Here is an 18,506-nt window from a genome sequence, read left to right on the forward strand (position 1 = left end):
AGTCTGTCAGAAGACTATCCAATTAAAGTTTGACCAGATATTAGAGAGACTGATAAAGTATTCTGGTGTCACTGCAGGTGACAGTGCAGCTTTGTTTTGCTCTGAAAATGTTACACCTGTTAAAACCATGGAAATCCTACAGGTGGATCATACAGGTTATCTTGGTAAAAGACAAACATACAACAACAAAAATTGAACCTTGTTAACAGGGGTAAAGATGATTACCTGATTACTAGCTGTAAGATTCAATAAAGTGTATGTAATTTTAATTACAGTGTCAGACAGTTCAATTATCATTAATTGCACTCCTCAAGAATAACTACCTTCTGCAAGGACATATAAAGGTCTAGCGATGTAATCGCTCTGTTTCATGGCATTTTGGTATTGTCAGTGCCAGCGCCCATAATTTCGTCAATATGCCAGTATCAAAACTGTCTATTTCCGGATAAAAACACTCGTTAGGCCTGCTTTGGTATGGCCTTGTATTTTTGTGACTTACATAAATCCCTGCTACACAACTAACATATAGGCTAACTGTATAAATAGTCAAAGCTATTTTTGATTGGTTCAGAATTCCTGCTCTGTATTATCTCTCTGTTTGGTGACAAATCTTACTAGCATGTGGCCTCTGTTTCCTGAGCGCTAAATGTTTTGTTCCTTTTAATGCCATTGACAGTTCCATAAATGTATTCAACTGTGCCTGAATGATATATCATTCAGTTGTGGGCCCTACACATTACAATTAGAGGGCAGTGACATGCACTGATTACATTATCAGACAAAGGTTCAGCCAATTCAACATAAAATGAAAAGGAGTTTTTCTATGGACAGGCCAAGTCACTTTTTACAAAGTAGTGACATGTACATCTGTCCCGCTGTGTTTGTACAAGTGCAAGCGCAAGCTGCCACCCCCCCCCCCCCCCCCCCAAAAAAAAACAATAAAAATAAATAAATAAATATATTGAAATTGGTATTTTCATTTCCATTCATATATCTATATGGAGGGAGAGCTCATTAATATATTCATTGGTAAGGTGGGTGAACAGCAAATAACACTACCATATTAACCATGGCTGTGTCCAACCTACCACCAATTGAGCCCGCACATCTGGGAAAAAAAACATACAAAAGCACAACTGCAAATAAATTAATTCACTTGGACAAATGCAATGCATGTCTTACTCTCAAACACAGGGTTTCCAAGTGGAAGCAATCAATCTTCCTATGCGGGATGTCTTTCGTCTTTTGAAGTTCATTTCCCCCCATTATTTGATTCAGCAGCTTATTTATGTCGAGGTGTATTCTTTTTCCGTTTCTTCTTGAAGAAGCAGCAGCACCTATGAATATACATAAAACACAATCATTACGGACATGTCCAGTTAAACCTGAATCTCAAACACAGCTTTTCCATAAATACTTTTATGACACTGGGGGAAAAGTTGCGAAGACAGATTAATGTAGAAAAAAGGAATGCACACACAATAAACAGACCAATAACTCAAAACCTCACACGACATACCAGGTTTTCCACAGCAGAAATAGAAAGAAGATGAGGTTTGTAAAAGCTGTTGATTTATGAGAACTACAGTAGACTTACTGATGACCTTAATACAAAGGCACAATTAATATTGTGGCTACAGACAACCCATAACACTTTCATCAGCTTTACTGAGAGGTTACGTAACCTTTTAAGGTTAGACATACGGACCCGCATCAGGTGGTGTGTGATCCTATTCTCATAGTACAGTATATTAGGACTATGATTTTTACAATCCCGACAGTAACCAGACCACTCAGGAAACAATTTAAGTTGTCACTTACAATTTAACTAACCGTAAAATCTTTTCACATACTTTCAAGTAATGTATTCAAATATTTCATTGCACTAAACTACACGGAATAGTATAATTTACACACACATTTACTTTATTCATTTAGCAGACTCTTTCATCCACAGCGACTTGACTAATTACAATTAACACAATTATTCTAGCAGTTCTCTCACTTTCCTACACTTGCCTTGCTCCTGATGTATAAATGAACAAACATGCTAGACACTAAATAAAGTGTACTTTAAAAAAAAAAAAAAACCTGGTATTATTGAGCAATCATTCTTTAACTCATTCACTGCCATTGATGTCTATAGACGTCAATTGCCTTTTTCAATGGGGAGGGCTCCTGGGTGGGCTTGGGAACGATCTGGCAGAGTTTCAGGCTTGTAAACAGACTGTACTAGCGATCCCAACCGCTAGATGACAGCAGTGCCATTTGGATGATTAGTATCTGCCTGCAAAGTACACATACAGAGACATGCAACCAGCATGCAACCAGCTAACAATGAAGATCGACCACAGTGGATCTAGTTTGCACGCGATGCAGGGAATAAATATGCTTACTTCTTACATCAAGGATGGAAAACACGTGAACGGTATGATCCATTTACATTGGATATTGCTATATAGACTAACAACAACTTTGCTAGTGCTAGCTTGCTAGTCTACCGTCTTGTTCAGAGTCTTTAGCGACCATCAGAGTCCCTAGCAACCTTGACGAGACTGACGAGATAACAGTGCAATCGTGGTCGATCGTGGTAGACATACTCCTCCTGAATCGCTAACGTTAAAAAGTTGATTTTCACAAAAAGATCGTTTTCTCCATGTTTTGGTCAAAAACAGGTGTTTTTAGCAAAACTAACCCATGTTCTACTGACTATTACTAAAGAACGGAAAACGATAGAAACAAACCGTTTTTTCCTGGTGAAAGAAGAGAGTCTAATCTTTCATTTGGTACCTTCGGTGTTTACATAGTCATAAAGCTCACCGTTCGGTGGATCTTAGAAAAACAGTCAAAATGCTGTAAAACGTCTGGCAGTATAGGGAGGGAAAGTAATCTCATCGCCACCTGGTGGTTGCGTTCCTAGAGGCTAGCAGGAGTGGATGGGATTTTCTTCTAGAAAAAATATATCTCGGCCCATGATGGGAAGTTAGTTAAATGCCTTCAATATGCTATACATGTAGGTCAGCTCTATTGCTTCGAGTGGTCATACTTTATTTTTTAGGATCAGTTTAATTGTTTTGAGTTTGTTTGTAACATGGTGATAACGAACTACAGTAGCTAGCTACAGTAGCATTTGACGTCACCAGTTTGGGCGCTTCATCTCCAACTGATCAAAACGGCAATTTGCTTAACTGGCAATCATATTTTTGTAATAACAGAGAGCGATGTAAACCGCGTGGTAATTACCTTTATGTTGGGATAACTTGTGTTGTGCTCCTACTCACACAAGAGCTGGCAGTAAGTGTGATTGTCTACTAACTAACCAACTAGCTAACAGGCTAATAAACAAACCATGCTAGGCGAGTAACGTCGTGGAAGGGTGTCACGTCACTTGAAGTTGTAGTCCATTTATGAAATGAAACGAGCAATTACGGTTTTTTTAAATAAGGCGAAATAGGGTCTGATATTTTCACAGTTAGTAGATTATTACAGTATGCAGACTGAAAAATATTTTTGGTGGATAAGATCGCTGGTATAGCTGCGTAGTATTTTTTTGAAAAGTCGGTCTATGGGACTTAACATTGGAGCTGTTCCTCGATAGGAACGCAACCACTTGGGGCGCTGGTTTTCACTTTCCCTCCCTATGGAGCGCTCTGCACTGAAAATCGCTGGCAGCCAATGAGTTAAAGACGTAAGAACTCACACTCAGATTGGAGCAGCCAATTTAGCTTTGAGCCCTGTGTCTGAAAGTGTCTCAGTTCCATTCAATTCCAGGCCTTCAAGTAAGAGTTTACAGGTTCAGGCCCTCTAATTTGTCAGAAAATATAAACAAGCACAGACTGCAGAGAAGGGAGGAAGCTGGAAGCTTGTAGTTTTTAGCATTAGATTTGAACAATTCCTGGTTCAAGAAAAAAAAAATATCCGAAACAATAGTCGTAGAAAACCTAGACATTGGTTTTGGTGAGCAGAAATGCCTTTATCATTCTGTCTTTTGTCTTGTCTCATAAAATTAAGCTAAGGAATCAAAGCACTACAGCAATTCAGCAGACTACAGCATGTCGCTTGCCTGGTGCAGCAAACAGAACTGTTAATCACTTCCCTGGGATTCTCATGAACACTACAGCCATAGTGCCAAAAACATTGAATTATACTATCCAACAGACTGTGGCTACCAAACACTTTATTATCCAAACCTTTAAGTATGTTGCGTGATTTTATGAAAGTATGATGTATTGCGACATCGAAGCAAATCAAATTTGTAGTTTCTTACGTCTCATTCCATCCTCCCGCAACCCAATCTGGTAAACTTACATAGTGCGGTTATAGCCAATAGAGGGCCGCGAAACGAATGCAGAAGTGCCTTTCACTCTATTATGAGTTGATGAACCACTGAACAAATGTTGGACACACTATATTAACATACAAACAACTCTGTGTTTAGTGTTGTTGCTGCTGATTAATTTAAACATTTAAAAATATCAGACCATGTCAGAATCAGTCTGAATCTGCCCCACACCCAACCCCATCCAGAGACTTAAAGACTGCAATTCATTTTGTGGGGCGCTATCCCAGTGACTCCAACCATACAAATACAGCCCTGCAGAGACCTCAGCAAACATATTATTACACATTTTACCTTTTAAGTCTTTGTATGATGTTAATTTAGACTCAGTCAGTAGTCATTAGTTATTTTTTTGCGAATTATTTAAATGATAGAGCTTTAACCCATAATTAAGCCTGGCCCAGAAACTGTTGCTACACCCCTAACCAATACACACTCCAACTGCAACATCATATCTGCTCTTTCTTCTGTATTGGTTCAGACTGGAGAGAGGAACTCACCACAAGTTGAGCATTTTCACACAGCTACAGAGAAGATTATGAAAGAGAGAGAAGACAGAAAGATTATTATACGAGAGAAGACATGGCAAACTCTTAAACCAGTACTGCAGGAAAAGCAGAATGGTGGTGAGAGATACTGGGAGTGAAGGAGGGATGAACATAAAAAGTAAAGGTGCACATGTGTAGAGCATTTAGACTGGGACATGAACACATAAAAACAACAAACAAAGACAAACAAAGATGTTGATCCATGAACAATGCACTTTGCAATCGTAGCTTATATCCCATTGGTTCTCTTACAATTAAAAACAACCCTCCTTCTTATATTGCTGTTAAGAATACTAACCTAATAATAACCTCCAATAACCTTATACTAACTTATATTAGGAATGAACAGAAGAGACCCATTGCTGTTCTTCAGTTGTCTTGTTAAAAAACAGGTCAGGAGTTAAAATATTGAAAGTTTAGCCTAGATAGTCAAAGATAGGAAAAAATAAAGGGACTGCCACAACAGCACAATGGTAAAAGGAATATTGACCAAAATGATCACAGTAATTGGTATTAACGCTGAAAATGTTTCTAAACTGACCAATGATGAGCTGATAATTTGCCAGTCCTGCATGTACAACAGCAACAAAACAGATTAGCACAGTGTCTTGTCAGAAAAGTGGTGTGCAGGGGGAGAGAAAAAACACACACGCATAATTAATACAAGTTAGACGGGGTGGCGAGTGGGGTAAAGTTAGTGAATTGTTGGCCAGAAAATAAAGCTGGAAATCGTTTGATTGAAGGTGTATGCCTATTGTGTGCGTGCCTGTGGCTTACAACTAGCCTACCATAAGGGAGAGCCTTTATTTAAACACATTAAATGTTTTTAACGTAATCAATTTAAAAAGAGATCATGCCACACTGAAAGCTTATATTTTGTCACTAGCAAACTACATCTGTCCTCTGTGAAATACAGCTGTATTTTCAGCCCTGAACAAAATGGGTCAGGAATAATCTCAACAAAAGCGAATGTGCATTGTTTCACTCGTCCCTCCTGGTCAGGATGAATGAAACAGGCATAGAGACAAAAAAAACATAAAGTTAAAAGCTGGCCTATACAACTTCCAACAATTTCAATATTTTACAATAAATCATGAATGGGTGGTCTTCCCAAGTTGTTGTTACAGTAGTTGTAGCCTAGATACCATGAGTGTTTATAACAACAAACTTCCAATCAGGGTTCCCACTATAAATCAAATGAAAAATTCCATGATTTTTCCCTGACTTTGCCTGACCAAAAAACTCAGAATTTCCATGACTTATTCTAATGAATAGTACAATACACCGACCAATGATTTCAGAGCACCTTCGTAGCTTTCAAGAATCTTCTACTTTTTTTGAGCAGGAGAATGACTAAATAGGCATTGAATAAACATAGTTGGGCTACTCAAACAAGCAGTAAAACTAAAAAGCAGATACACACAAATTCTGTGTGGAAATACCGTATATGTATTTTGGACGGTATGCTTTAAAACTGTTACAACAAAATTCCCTGATGTTCCATGGCTTAGCCCCAAGAATGATACAATTCCCTGAATTTCCATGTCTGGAATAGACTCTAAAATTCCATGATATTCCAGAAAGTCCATGACCTGTGCTTGAGAAAATGCACTGCAGATATACAAATCAAGTAAGGCTCATTTTTGCTTGCAGTCATCATGAAATAGAAGTGGCACCTGATTTCAAACACATAACAAGCACACATTGCATTTTTGCACCTGTGCACCTACTTTGAGGGAGTCAGATGATGCTAGAAAGAATCCACACACAGTATTCACACTGTGACTGTAAAACAATGCGACTTGCTAAACTACAGTGTTATTGTGCTGCTTAATGCTGATTGTGTTTGTGTGTGTGTGTGTGTGTGTGTGTGTGTGTGTGTATCACATGCCAATGGTGGGTGGAATGTAATATAAACAGAATGTGATAACTTTATTCAACATACTTAGCTTCATCAACCACTTCCACTTCAGCATGAGCAGTGATCGGGCCATTGGAATGAGCTGCCAGTGGGTCATCTACATTCAGTTCACCATTGGTTGAACTGACCACCTGAAATAAATGCACATTTTCTATTATAAGGCCAAAAAAAGAAACCTAATTCAATTTCTGTTTACTTAAGTATTTCTGTTAAGTATTTTTCTTTAGTTGGATAAATATATAATTTTACATAGAATTACAAAAGCATAATCTAATCACAGAGAAGCATTTTTTTATCACAATTATAAAATACACAAGTTTTCCAAATCTTAATGTCAAACCTTTACATGCCGTTTTCTCGTTATCCACTAGGTTAAGGTTTTCGTAGTAGTTTGTTCAAATAGCAATGAAAGTAATAGTAATAATAAAATATCGCATGGTCTGTCATCTATAAAGCCATCTATTTTTTTATAAATGATAATAGGATTTATCATTACATTATACTGTATTGAATTGTAATTAAGTAAGGAATAATGTAGTGTCCACTGGTCATTATTGCAAAAATAACACCAGGATTCCAACATGAAGTGGAGGGGTCTTTAAAATGTCCCCCTTATTATACGGCTACTTGCTAAAATGAGTACCAAACTTCTGTGTAACAGACAATAAAGCATTATCTCAGTTATCTTATCTTAACTTAACTTATTTAAAACAGGGTGGCAAGAAAATAGAAGGACCATCGACTCAGACAATTTATAAAATTACTTAAAAGGTGCTCTTTTATTTAATAGTTGCTAGGTTACAGGGACGCTGGCGAGACACGCCACTCCGTCTGGCATCATGTTTTTGTTTGTTTGTTTGTTATTTTATGTTTTATTCTGTTCGTTTTTTGCAGTTATTTGTCTAGTTAAATGTTTTCACTCTTAGTTTACGTTATTTTCGATTCAAAAGTCTTGTGCTTTTTGTTAGTCTTCATTTTGCTGCTTATCTAGCCTACAACTTGGCTGATGCCCTGAACGTTTGGCATGAACCGCTGACGATGGCTAGCTTTTGCCCTGGGCCTCTCATCCTCCATCCGTGAGCGGCATTGCACTTCAGGACTGGTCAGGAGAGCTGAGGACCTGCTACCAACTGCGGACGATGTGCTGCTACTGCCGAGCTGCTGCTGGCCTGCGAGCTGCCATGGTCTACTGCCTGGAATCTGGATCGAGCTAACATCAGCTAACATCAGAAGCTAAAGGCAAAATGTCGCTGTCACTGAGTTGCTGATCTGCAGGATCACCCACGACTTCTGACTGTTCTCTGCTTATGCTGCTCTCCAGCCGGCCTGAGCCGTTGAACCCTCCGGATTAAGCTATGCGCCATCAATGCCATGGGACTTTGGATGCAGTCAATTGGACTATATTAACATGGACTTTTCTGTTTTTGTTTGTTTTATTATTTATTTGACTTCTGTTTATTTGTCTGTCTTGTATGTCTTGGTGTCACGGGTACGCCTGTGATTACGCCACTACGTCCGGCATCTTTTGTCTCTTGTTATTTTGTGAATTTGTTTGTTGTTGTTGTCACGGGTATGCTGGCGACTACGCCACTCCGTTCGGCACTGTCTGTCTTTTGTAAAGTGCTTTGGGTTGCACTCAGTGCACGTTAAATGCGCTATATAAAATAAATTACCTTACCTTTTACCTTACCTAGTATGTGATTGTTATGATTATGTTAAGCACATTGGGCTACCATTCTGTGTATGAAATGGGCTAGATCAATAAAACCTGACTATATTGACTTGACTCGACTCGACTCTAAGCGAGGTTAGATAACGTCAAACAAAACCTCCTCCCTCCCATGCAAATTCTCCTAAACATCATCTCATCAGTGATCAGACTGGAACAGTCTGTATGCTTTTATGGTCCCGGCTGGACCAAGTTGTTTTTGTTGCCGTTTTTGGAGCCTGGGCCGTCCACAGGGACCTTGTTTAGCTTAGAAACAGTGTAACATCGCTTAGAGTACCAAGGTGATCATAAGGGGATGGATGTGCTAGAGAAAGAGGCAGTAGTTATATTATATTTTTAATTTAGTTGTGTTGTTCAATTTCTTCCCTTCCAGATTGCAGATTGTGAGTGTGATTGGGTGTATCTGACAATGTGTTATAAGATATGTGTGGAGTGTAATTAAGCAATATAGCACGAGTGGGAGCAACAACCCACAATCACGAGTGCTATATTGCTTTTATACAACAATTCTACCACTTGTTTTGGCGTTAATTTCCCATTATAATGTAAACGTTTAAATCGCTAAAACTGTCTTGTTTGTAGAACTAGGTGCTGTGTCCACCAAACGCGTTTTTTACAGCCAGAGCGCCCTCAACCTCCTTCTCTCGGCGCTTCGATAAGTGTTTATTGTTGCTAAGTTACCAAATCCAGAGACGGTTTATAACGAGAAGTGCCATTGACGAGCCCGGCGCTGTTCTAAAAGTTGAACAGATTTCAACTTTGAGCGCTCTGAGCGCTGCGACAAAAAACGGTCGGCGCCGACAGTTTTTTTCCGCAGAGGGCGCTTAGCTACATAGACTTTACATTGAAAATGGTCGCCGTCGGCGCAAAAAACGCGTTTGGTGGACACAGCACCCTACTTCTCTCCGCCACAAATTTCTATTACTTGCAGGACAAACTGCCGTTACTAGTTCTAAATGGATGGTTGCTATGGCCAAAGGTCAGTCGTTAGTTCTAAAAGCACGTTGCTATGGCCAAAAGCCAGTCGTTAGTTCTATCTCTCCCGTTGTCAAGCAATAGGGGCAGCTGTGGCCTACTGGTTAGGGCTTCGGGCTTGTAACCTGGCCATAGCAACCATCCATACTAGTAACCGCAGTTTGAGAAATTAGTTGAAATGTGTCTGGGAAAAGTAGTTCTAGTAAAACAAGACAGTTGTAGCGATTAAAATATTTAAATTGTCACCGGAAACGAACACAACGCAAGTGGTAACAGTGGATTAAGCGGGATAATACACTTCACGCTGTTCGGTTATACAAAGTTAATCTCAAATACTGTAACTTTTAGGTGGGAAACTGAAGCAATTTCAAGGGATAAAAACAATATGAAGACAGAATTTGAAAATAAATGGTATTACAGGCCTTGGTTTTGGAATCCATTCTTCAGAAAGAATTTTAAACAAAATCTGAGACAGTGCAGCAAGAACCTTGCCTGATTTGACACAGAATGACCCCCATGCCACTTGCCTACAGTCCTGCGCCACTGTCCCCTTCCACTTGCTTACTTCCAGTGTGACTCACTTACCCTCTTGTGCCACTTGTCTACTGCCTTGCCACACTCACCACTTGCCAGAATCAAGTCAAATAACATGAGTGTAATCCAACAGGAAGTAAATGCTAAATTAAAACGAAAATTTAGGACACACATCAGAGGTGCGTTCAAATTCACCGAACTTAGGCGAACATAGGCGAACGTTTGCGAACATTCGTAAACAGTATTCTGTTAGCCTTGAGTTTGTGTTGTGAACAGTGGTGAACGCTTGTGGTGAACATGTTTTCTTTAAACAGTTACATTTTAACAATTTGGTGTTAACATTCCATTCTACAGTAACTCTAATTGCATTATTGTGTTTGTCAAACTCACGTCCAGTTCCACTGTATGTTCGCGGCGCACCACCTCCTCAGACTGTTTGCGATAGTTAGCAAACGTTCGCCAAAAACTCAAGGCTAACGGAATACCGTTTGCAAACGTTCGCAAAAATTTGCCTATGTTCGCCTAAATTCAGTGAATTTGAATGCACCTCTGATATGTGCATTTGATACACACACTACATGTGAGTGCATTGTTGTTTTACGGAATGTCACAGGTTGCAGAACCATAGGTGCTCGGGTCAGTCATTGGCACTTTATTTACTTACGTCAATGCTAGAAAGTTGTTAATATGCTAATTGATGTAATTTGGTGATACAGTAAGCAATGTCATACTGTGAAACTTTCTCTTTCATCTTGTGGTGTGGTCCTACCCAGAACACAGAAAGAGTACCTGCACTGATCCTCCATGCCTGTCTGCCATGTACGAAGTCAGATAAGAAGAGTTTGTCTGGCGGTTGGGCTGCACCTCCCAGGCTCCTCTGCGATCTGTAGTAGATGCCTGCAATGTTAAAAAGAAGAAGGTAGTAGAAGCAGAGGGGAGAAACACAACTACAATGTAACAAATCTCAAAGATATGATCAACACAAAAATGCCCTTTAAGATGGAGCTTGAGCAACAGCGGCTGTTTATCGCTACTGAAAGACTATTGACATTTTTCACTAGCCTGACGAGCCAGACCTACATCAAGATGTAGGGTCTGGACACTCACCGTAGACAGGGCTCAATCGGAGGGGTGGAATAAACAGTCGTCGTTCAAATTCCCTCCCCGCAATAGGATAACGCTAAACGAATCATCTTCTTGTTTTCAAGTAGCAGGATGCGTAACCTTCCCTCTCCACGCAATAGGATAACGCTAAACGAATCATCATCTTCTTCTGGTCGCATGTCATTCACCATCGTGTTAAGCCCACCCACCGACTCTATACACGCTGTGATTGGCCCGCTGGTGTTTTGAGTTCTCAGCTCCCTGGCTCTATGGGTCGTGCCTAGACTTCCCCGCCAGCCAAATTACATTTACTGCCGCTAGGGGCGTCTAGATTTCTAGGCTAATTTTTCACAGCTTAAAGGGATAGTTCGGGTTTTAAGACACGAAGTTATATGGGTTCCCCGTCAGCAACGTTGTGCATCAGCACTGACTTACCCCGCAACAGCGTCCTGTGAGCCGAGATCCAGCCGGTTTTTGATGGTGAAGAAAGTAGTCCGGCAAGTTTCTGGGGTCACGAAAGTAAAGTGTTTTTCTTCTCAAAACCATATGCGTTCAAAAGAGTGATATATTTGCACCACAAAAACGTTGTCCAGGAAAAATTCAAACCTCGTTATCACTTACTTATTTTTCGCGATTTCTATCACTGCGCGCTACTGACAGCTGGACAACGTTTTTGTGGTGCAAATATATCACTCTGTTGAACGCATATGGTTTTGAGAAGAAAAACACTTTACTTTCGTGACCCCAGAAACCTGCTGAAGAAAATAGTCCGGCATCAAAAACGATCAAAAACCGGCTGGATCTCGGCTCACAGGACGCTGTCGGGGGGTAAGTCAGTGCTGATGCACAACGTTGCTGACAGGGAACCCATATAACTTTGTGTCTTAAAACCCGAACTATCCCTTTAAGACCAAAAGCAAAATTACTCATCTAAAAAAATGACCTTCTACTTCTGTGTGTCAATTTTACACACTGGTGGTTTACGAGCAGTAAATAGTTTGAGTATTTCTTTAAGTGGAGTAGAAATACTAGGCTCTGTGTGTCACTGTTTGTTGACATCTTATTATCATGTATGATCGCTAAACTTTGAAGTCTTCAAAGACTGGGAGTGCATTTGACCAGCATAAAATTGGCATGTCTCAGATTGTTCCAGTTACCAGCCGATCAATCGGTGCATCTCTACTGAATCGGTGCATCTCTAAATTAACTTATGAGTTTTTTTTTTCAGGAAGCATTCTCATTCATTTGAAGCATGTAACATGTGACTTATGATGCTTTTGGACATAGGGCCCTGGGTATCTGAGGTACTAACCTGATTCCTAGAAGCCTGGTGTTGCGAGGGCCGATCTCTGTAACTGTGACTTTCTCTTGTTATGGCTGATGCACCTGATTCCACATGGACAGATCCGACAGGTGTTGGCTGGGAGAAAGTGAAAAAAATGTACAGTATTACTTAGTTTTCTGCAAATGGCGCAATGGTCTGATAAATTCTCTAAGTAGCTGTAATTACTAATATTTGAGGGATAAACTGGAGAAAAGGGATAAACTCACACACATTTAACATTCTCTGCAATGTTGTGTGCACATTGACAAAATAAACCATACAACATTCATACAATTACACAAAGATTGGCTAACTCCTTTGTTTTGAAGTCAAAAGAAGCAAATAGAACCCCCACAGAAAATAGATTAAGTAATAAAAAGAAAAGAATGCTATGTAATTCTGTCACGTTTAATTAATCAGTTTAAAAACGGATAAAAACAATTTACAGCAACTGTATCATGTGCAAAAGTTAGGGCAAATGATTTTTGTGACTGCTTATTTTCCAAGTACATTTTCATTCACCTCTTCGCAGATAGTAGGTTTAGGATGTCTAGCCTCATATACAATCTACTGAGAGAAGCATGGATTGTATTTTGCTAGTATGACACCACAGGAAGTGGCAGAAGACAACTATCATTTACAAAGGGATGATGAACTCTCGGGTATTTTCGGTCCCATTCATCCATTGTCAGTGCAAAAACTGTATGATTTTGCACTGATGATGGTCTGAATGGTACCGAAACGTTTCGCACTAGGGTAGCACTTTACACTCACTGGTTGGATTAAACTTTGCATCGGCAACATTGGTGTGCGAGTTCTCTTTTTGACTGAAGGATTTGTATACCTTGTTAACACAAAATAGGGGCAACGGGTTGACAAATCCTTCTTAAGCTTCCGTTAGCTCATGTCATGTCGGTCATTCATATAGTGCTCACCAAAATCATAAACGAACATTGCAAGATGCTTATGTCTTCTATGATCCCAGACAGATTTTCTTTCAACATTTATTTTGTCTAATGACATAAGAAATATAATGAATTGCATCCACATATCCTTATAGAGTATGTGCAAAATGTCAAACAGTTAAACTAGCCTAGTAAGTCCATTGGCTGACATAAAAACAAAGACTAAAATGGTTATGGAGGCTATGGAACCCCTGGGCCACATCTGGGCCCAAATCTCTGTCCCGGAGTAGAGACAATGAAGTATAATATATGTGCAAAATTTAAATTTCACAAGTTTTCTTCCATTCTGTTTGCTGCAAGGATTGTATTAACTTGGACCAACTTTTTCACAGAACTGACCAACTGTATGTATTAACATTCTCATTTCTTTAGAAATCACACAAATGTCCAAAATGATGCACATGTTCATTGGTTTCTTAATGAGCTGAATGTAGTTGGTATGTTGACACTGTGCTGCACCAATTTTTTACAGATAAGTATACACTATTATTAACAGATAAGTACTTACAATCTGTCTGCCGACCCAGTCATACGTGTAATCAAAGGCATATCCTTTTCGTTCAAACAACTCTGTGAACAAGGTCCGTAGGTATTCGTAATCTGGTTTCTCAAAGAAATCCAGTCGTCTCACATAGCGAAGGTAGGTAGCCATCTCCTCTGGAAAAGCCAGTTGAAACCATTAGCCATCTGTTGACATCTTCCTATTGTGGATAGCTATTAGTGAGTGTCAGTTTCATTGCGTACCTTTCCCAGAAAATATTGTACAGTTTGTAGATTGTACAGATTATTCTAACCATGAAAAACAAAAAAAAAAAAAAAAAAACAATACAATACTAGTATAGGCTTGTTGAAGATCCTTCAAAGTGCTAGGGAGATATTGTACAAACAGTGAGTTGGACCTTGATCTTCAATACCTAATTAATCCATCTGGTCTTCAAGGTGATTGTGTGGCAGGATTAATGAAGATCTTTCAATGTGCTCAGGACAAAAACACAGTTGCGTAACTGAGAAACTCACTTTTCATGCAAAAAAACTAATTTGGAATGGCGGGGGGTATTTAATAGGCTGTAAGATTACAAAGCAACCAGATTCAGTGGCCCTCATTTATCAACCGAGCGTAGAAACCAGCATACATCTGAGTGCAGAAATCATCTTACGACGGGGCTCACGTGTGATTCATCAAACTTTCGTATCACTTCAATTCCAGCGTAAGAATAAACGTGTGTTGATAAATGTGGCGGCTGGAAACAAGCGTAATTTAAATATCACGCCCCTATATGTGCTCGTTTTAATGGCCTCACCCCTAGAATTTACGACATAAAGGTGCATTATGCGTACAAAAGAGATCAGTAGTGATCTCGAGCCACAGTGACGTCCAGCTGAACCTTGTTAATGACAGCTAGAAGCTGTCATCAAGGAAGGCGGGAAACTAGCGATTTAAGTGCAACAGATTTTATTTTCGCAGAGAGAATGTATCATACTATAAAAACATTAATTACAAAACCATACGACACTGAAATTTGCCCTTTGAAAATAATTTAAAATAGGCCTATATAACTCATGAATGTTGCGTTTGCCAAAAATAAAGTAATCATCTCCTACTGTATATGGCTATCCTAAGACATCAAATGTGTCAATATAATATGCTACATTACAGCAAATGTACAGGAAAGGTATTATGTCCGAGATAGTCCATAAATTCAACTCTTCAACTGTTTAATCCACCACTGATTTAGGCTACTGCTGCACGGTGCTATGCCGCCTGAAAAACTTGCGTACGCGAGTTCAGACTAGACGTTTACGCCTGTTTTTGGTCGTACGCACGTTTCTTAAATGAGGGCCAATGTGTCATCATGCAGAAACATACTTAAGATACATAGCTTTCAGAAGAATTTATATTATGAGAATTTAGTCCTAAAGTGATAGTCAACCCCACTTTTAGGGGTACTTGCATCATACACTAAGGCTAATTTATGTAAGTGTATATAAGTGTCACTCAAAATAATAATAATAAATAAAAAATCTGGTGTCACAGCACTGTAGGCGCATTCAGCTTTCGATGCTCGATTGCTTGGATCACATTGTTTCCAATAGAACCCTGCATACCACCTGTCTCCAAGTGCTATTTCCACTCAAGAAAATCCATTGTTTATCAAATGTTTGAAACTGTGTGTTCCTGACACCACCAACAAACACTTCAATGGAATTACAGTGTTCTAGTGGACGCAAAGCTTTTGAAATACAAAGATGATCATGTCCACGAAGATTGTTAAACCATATGCATATTTACATTTTCCCATAATAACAATAACTATGGAATAATAAGCAATTAGGGGTGTCACGATTATCCAAATCCTCGATTCGATTTAAGGCGAGACACCCCAGGTGAATAGGGGAAAATTTTAAACTTAAAGATATCTTCATGAAACTTTACCAGTTGAATACTCACATAAATAGGAGAATAAAATGTATTGCAAGTTTTCTTTAATTTAATGTTTAAATATGCTAATTAGGCTATATCTCATTAAATATGCGCTAATTTGCATATATTTTGATGCGAAGGATCTGACCATTGGAAAAAGCCAGGTTGGAAATTATTTTTTTGTTGTGTTAATATATCAAATAAAAAAACATTTACAGAGGGGATTATGAATATCTTCTTTTGTTTTCCAGTAAATCAGAAAATACTGCCAATTGGCTTAAAAAGTGGATTTTCGCCCTATTTTTAGGCATAAAAAGTCATGTAAATCATGCCAAGAATGCTATATCAACAAATCCCTCTGTGAATATCTTCCTAATATAGTTAGGAATAAGACTGGAAAGTTTGGTGTATGTAGGTGCTGCAGAAGTGGAGATCCTTTGCATGGCGTGTGGGGGAAAACTCGTTTTGAGAAAACAGCCTTGAAACACAGCCAATGAAATGCGTTCTCAGCTTAGACTCGTCTTTGAACTTTCGCGATTGGTTGCTAATACAAAGGAAATGCCCATATTTGGATAGCATAGCGTCTTGTAGGAGAAGCAGGGCTTTCAAACGGTATCAAACACGATATGATTTGGATCACGATCACGGTAGTACATGACACTTTAGAATGGGAACTTTTGGTAAAATTAGGAGAAATATACAGGCGCGAGTAGACAAAAGTTCGTGAAATAAACACTTAAATGTGCAAATCGGACTTTGTTGTTGTTGTAGGGTGGTAGAATACATGCTAAAGTAGCAAACTAGCTTAAAATCTCGAAATTGACCGGAGGTCACAAAAACAGTATTTTCACCTGCCGTGTCTCGCCTTAATTTTCGATTTTAAAGCTACGATTCGATTCGATTTTTTATCTTTTTTATTAATGCATTCCTCATGTCATTATTATTGATTTATTAATTATTTTTGCCCTTTTCCTATTCTGTTTTGGGGGGCTTTTATTTTGAAACCGTTCCAACCGTGAGATTGTAAAAAAAGACACGTTAAACATAGACATGTGAACATAGTGAAATGAAGCAACACAGAATGATCATTTGAATGTTTGTGCACACTCTGAACAGACCCGAGGTTAGTGGCCATGGAATAAGCTCTTATCAATGTGCATTTTAAGCCATAGAGTCATTTTGGACTGTAGGCTAACTAGAATCTTTTTTACTTGCTAATTGAGAACGCTAAATTGGTGTTAGGCTAACTGACGTGAATGAACGCAAAAATACTTCCACACCCGTGATTTCAGAGTAACAAGAGGGCCTTTGATTTAAAGAGACCCTATGCAACTTAGTCATAAAATCGCTTGAAATCGTTGTTTTGCTTGACTGACCAGTTTTATCGAAAACAGTAATATTTCCTCCCGCCCCCAGTGTCCCTATCCGCTATTGCAACCTTGCAATTGGCTGCAGGAGACGATCGCTCCCTGTTTACATCGGAAGGCTGAGACGCGTAAGAAACAAGAAGAACCACGCTTGCAATTTATATTTTTATATATAGCCTATACAGTGAGGAGAAAATGTATTTGATACCATGCTAAAGTTGCCTAAAAAGAGGAATAGAAAATCGTCATTTGACAATTGATCTTAATGTCTTAATTCAAAAATTGAGTAAAAATAAAACCGCTAAGTACGCCAATTTTCTTTGTGATGGAAGAATGTTTCGTAAATAAATAAATGTTCTTCCTAAATGCTAGGGGGAAGTAAGTATTTGACCCCCAATGTAACCCTATGGGAATTCAACACATAGGGTTAACATAGGGGCGGGCAGATTTTTATTTTTTAAGGCCAGCTATTTTATGGATTCAGGATATTATGCATCCTGATAAAGTTCCCTTGGCCGTTGGAATTAAGATAGCCCCACATCATTACATACCTTTCACCATAGCTAGAGATTGGCATGGTGCTTTTTCCAGTAGGCCTATTAGCCTGTTTGATGCTCATTGAGCTCAATGCAAATCAAACAGGCTAATAGGCCTACTGGAAAAAGCACCATGCCAATCTCTAGCTATGGTGAAGGGTATGTGATGATGTGGGGCTATTTTAATTTCAAAGGCCAAGGGAAATTTATCGGGATGCATAATATCCTAGATCCATGAAATAGCTGGCCTTTAAAAATAAAAATCTGCCTGCCCCTATGTTAACCCTATGTGTTAAATTCCCATAGGGTTACATAGGGGGTCAAATACTTCCTTCCCCTAGCATTTAAGGAAAACATTTATCTATTTACGATACATTCTTCAATCACAAAGAAAATTGGTGTCCTTGGCGGTTTGATTTGTGCTAATTTTTTGAGTTAAGGCATTAAGATCAATTGTCAAATGATGATTTTATATTCCTGTTTTAGCAGGGTATCAAATACATGTGCTCCTCACTGTATATGTATAAATATACACGCTAAAGCTGTCGGGGAAGCTCTGCAGAGAAATATGCAAGCATAAAATGAGCAAAAATGAAAAACGAAACCGAAACCGGAGATGAAATCGCCAATCCGGCATAGTTTCTCTTTAATTTCGGTCAGTTGATGTGGATTTTCTAACTGGCTGCAGCCTAAAATTAGAGTGTTGATGCTGCAGTTAACACCTGTGTGATTTCGCGTCTTG

General features: G+C 39.0%; 1 protein-coding gene across 2 annotated transcripts in view; it reads right to left on the reverse strand.

Annotated features, from left to right (window-relative positions):
• Positions 1–986: 986 nt before the first annotated feature.
• csnk1g1 (casein kinase 1, gamma 1) overlaps positions 987–18,506 on the reverse strand; it is a 35,360-nt gene continuing 17,840 nt past the window's right edge. The window contains exons 9-14 of one of the 2 annotated variants that reach the window (XM_062549102.1): positions 13,948–14,096; positions 12,463–12,570; positions 10,836–10,943; positions 6,833–6,939; positions 4,840–4,863; positions 987–1,337 (exon numbers count right to left, since the gene is read on the reverse strand). In XM_062549102.1, coding sequence (XP_062405086.1) covers positions 1,283–1,337; positions 4,840–4,863; positions 6,833–6,939; positions 10,836–10,943; positions 12,463–12,570; positions 13,948–14,096 — 551 coding nt within the window. In that variant the 3' untranslated portion in view covers positions 987–1,282. The remainder of the gene's footprint in view (positions 1,338–4,839; positions 4,864–6,832; positions 6,940–10,835; positions 10,944–12,462; positions 12,571–13,947; positions 14,097–18,506) is intronic. The other variant, XM_062549104.1, reaches the window with a different exon arrangement.

Source organism: Sardina pilchardus, chromosome 11 (genome assembly GCF_963854185.1).
Source record: "Sardina pilchardus chromosome 11, fSarPil1.1, whole genome shotgun sequence".
NCBI lineage: Eukaryota > Metazoa > Chordata > Actinopteri > Clupeiformes > Clupeidae > Sardina > Sardina pilchardus.